The sequence below is a fragment of the Parambassis ranga genome, chromosome 8 (assembly GCF_900634625.1).
Source record: "Parambassis ranga chromosome 8, fParRan2.1, whole genome shotgun sequence".
NCBI classification, from domain to species: domain Eukaryota; kingdom Metazoa; phylum Chordata; class Actinopteri; family Ambassidae; genus Parambassis; species Parambassis ranga.
Window position 1 is genome coordinate 3138326 of NC_041029.1, and position 2737 is coordinate 3141062.

The 2737-nt window shown below is 45.7% G+C and overlaps 1 protein-coding gene across 1 annotated transcript; it reads right to left on the reverse strand.

Moving 5' to 3' along the window:
* Positions 1-843: 843 nt before the first annotated feature.
* Positions 844-2298, reverse strand: atf7ip2 (activating transcription factor 7 interacting protein 2). The gene is made up of 3 exons (XM_028411341.1): positions 2267-2298; positions 2004-2191; positions 844-1391 (listed from the first exon to the last, which is right to left on the reverse strand). The coding sequence occupies exons 2-3, from the start codon at positions 2135-2137 to the stop codon at positions 1172-1174; spliced, it is 354 nt and encodes a 117-aa protein (XP_028267142.1). The 5' UTR covers positions 2138-2191; positions 2267-2298; the 3' UTR covers positions 844-1171.
* Positions 2299-2737: the final 439 nt, after the last annotated feature.

Sequence of the window (2737 nt, forward strand, 5' to 3'; positions counted from 1 at the left end):
CCTGCTGCCCGGTGCGGGCAGGAGCGGGCAGCAGGGAGCGATTAGAGCCATTAGAGAAGTTAAAGCGACATGATGGAGAGGGAGAAGGACGCTCATTGCTCCTGCTGCACAGGGAGGCTGCGTCCTGGCCTCGGGCCTTTTTACCGGCGGCTGGATAAAAGCAACTCTCCAGAAATGCGAACATCTGTAAACCATGAATTACGGTAGTTTGTGTCGTGTGAGCAGACTGTCTGTGATAAACTGTGATGTTTTACTGGTTTAACTGACTCCGTCATTCAGTACGCATCTGTCGTAAGGCACGTCATTACGTTTTTACGTCTCGTTGCCATGCACTGCAAACCTGTGTAAACATTAAATTACAGACCTTTGAGATCAGCACTAAATGACTCCCACCTGGTCTACCTGACATTTTACTGATGTCTGCTGCAGACCTGCCGCATATGATCAGATCTCACCTTCACAGTAGTCAATAACTTGTTGCTCTGTGATCACAACCACACAGTGTCTGAAAGTTTTAAATGTATGCTGTAAATTCAGATAACATTTTCTGATCTGTTCATCTGAATGCTAAGATGTTATTTTGTATGCTGTGTAAGATGTAACATATTACAAAACAGCATACACATTTTTATAGTTTAAAATAATGACATCGGGGACTGTTGGCCCTCGGAGAGTTTGGCATGATCGAATCTGGCCCTCCCCGAAAAAAGTTTGGCCACCCCTGATACAAGCTAACAGTAGCTACTGGTGTACGTAGAGAAGAAGCAGTCAGAGAAGACGTCTGGAGGCTTTATCATAGAAACCAGTCAGTTTACTTGAAGCATCAAAAACAATATACAGTGTAGAACCTACATCTGGACTGAAAGTGACTTACTGGGAACATCCAGGACGTTCTAATGTTCACAAATCAACATCTAAACACAAACATATTATAACAACTGTCAAACAGAACAAAACTCAGAGCAGGTGTGCAACTTTATTAGCACTTTTAACAAAAATGAAATATTCGGTGTGAAATGAGATGATGTGAAATTAAAAAAGGGACTAATGCAACCTACATGACGTCTGAGCTAAAACAGCCCAGAAACCTCCAGCATGTCAGCATGTGTTCTTTCTCCTTCGTATAAATACATCCGACCTGGATCAACTCCAACTGTAAGAAGCTGCATCGTCATCCCAACGTCTCAGGCATGACCGCGGTTGAAACTTTGCTATAGGGTCCATAGCGGGCGAACACGTCTTTGCCCACCACAGCGACACACACTTTGTGGCCGGGCTTGTACTTTTTGACCAGCACACACATGGGCAGCTCGATGGCCTTAACCTCACCGAGGATCATCCAGTCTGAGAAGACGCAGGTCCCCTTAACCTTCTCCGTGGTCAGGTAGATGCTGCAGAAACAGAGACAGAGGAAGGATAAGACCGACGGAGCTCTGCCTCCCTCTGCAGGTCACACAACATGTAGACAGTGCAGTACAGGAGGACACAATGTGGAAGTGAGGGTCAACTTCAAAATCAGATGAACTTGACCCACTTCGTCCTGCAGTGCAGAGACATGGGGGGCTGGAGCAGCTAACTATGGGTCCACTGCAGGACGAAGTGGGTTAATGATGATGGATGGGAGATTAACTTTATACATTTGTTGTAACGTTACAGCTGACTGTGGATTCTCTGGGAATAGAAAACTTTGACTGTTTTGTAACTTATTTTTCTCCAAAATTTACAAATGTGTTTGTTTTTAAATTGGATTAATTAAAATGAATAACATCTATGAAGGCAGCATAAACTGCCATCATCATTGAACTGTCTGTGGCTTGTACATTTGTTGGATTTTTGAAATTTTTCCTGCTGTGACAATAATGGCTGGTGTTTGTGGATTTTCCTTTCTACCAACATTTCCAGGACTGTACCCAACCAGACCATACAGGTGACCCAGACTAAAACCATGGGATGTTACAGAAATGATTTCTACTGATTCACAGCTGTCCACTGCCGAGACTCACGTGTAACTATCCATCTCTGCCACAGACGGATCTTTCTTCTCCACATTCCACAGCACGGACAGCCGGGTGGGGTTCCTGATGAGGGCCAGGCGCACTTCTGGTTTCTGAGGGATGCTGTGCTTTGCCGCCTCCATACTCAGGATGGAGGGGAAGGTGGTTGGAGGAAGAGGAGGGTACAGGAGCTCTCTCTGGTAGGAGGAGGAGGAGGAGGAAGGTAAGGTACCGTGTGAATGACTCCTCAGGTCAATTTGAGTGGGTCCTACCTGCTCTGTGTCAGTGTGTGCTGGGATGTGGAGCTCTGTTGTTTTTCTTAGGCTTTGGCTCATCGCAGCATCCTTCGTAGTGTCCCATAGTGTCTTTCGTTGTGTCCTTCGTGGTGTCCTTCGTAGTGTCTTTCGTTGTGTCCTTGGTGCTGCTCTGGCTCCTCCTTTACAAACAAACAGTCCTGAATGACACCAACCTAAGAGAGAAGGTCAGGCAGGTGAGGTCAAACACAGATGAGTTTAGTGTCTTGTGCACGAGTGAAAACATTGTACCTTACTGTCAGGAGGACTGTGAGGAGCTGGAGGTGGAGGTGAAGGTGGCTGACTTAAATTGCTATGGCAGCCGTCAAAGCTTAACATAGATTATGTTTAATGACAGTAGAAAGAGGGGGAGAAAGAGGACTGTTTATTCACACAGACTGACTCACGTCCCTGAATGTGGGTCATTTAAAGTCTCTTTAAGGATTACTC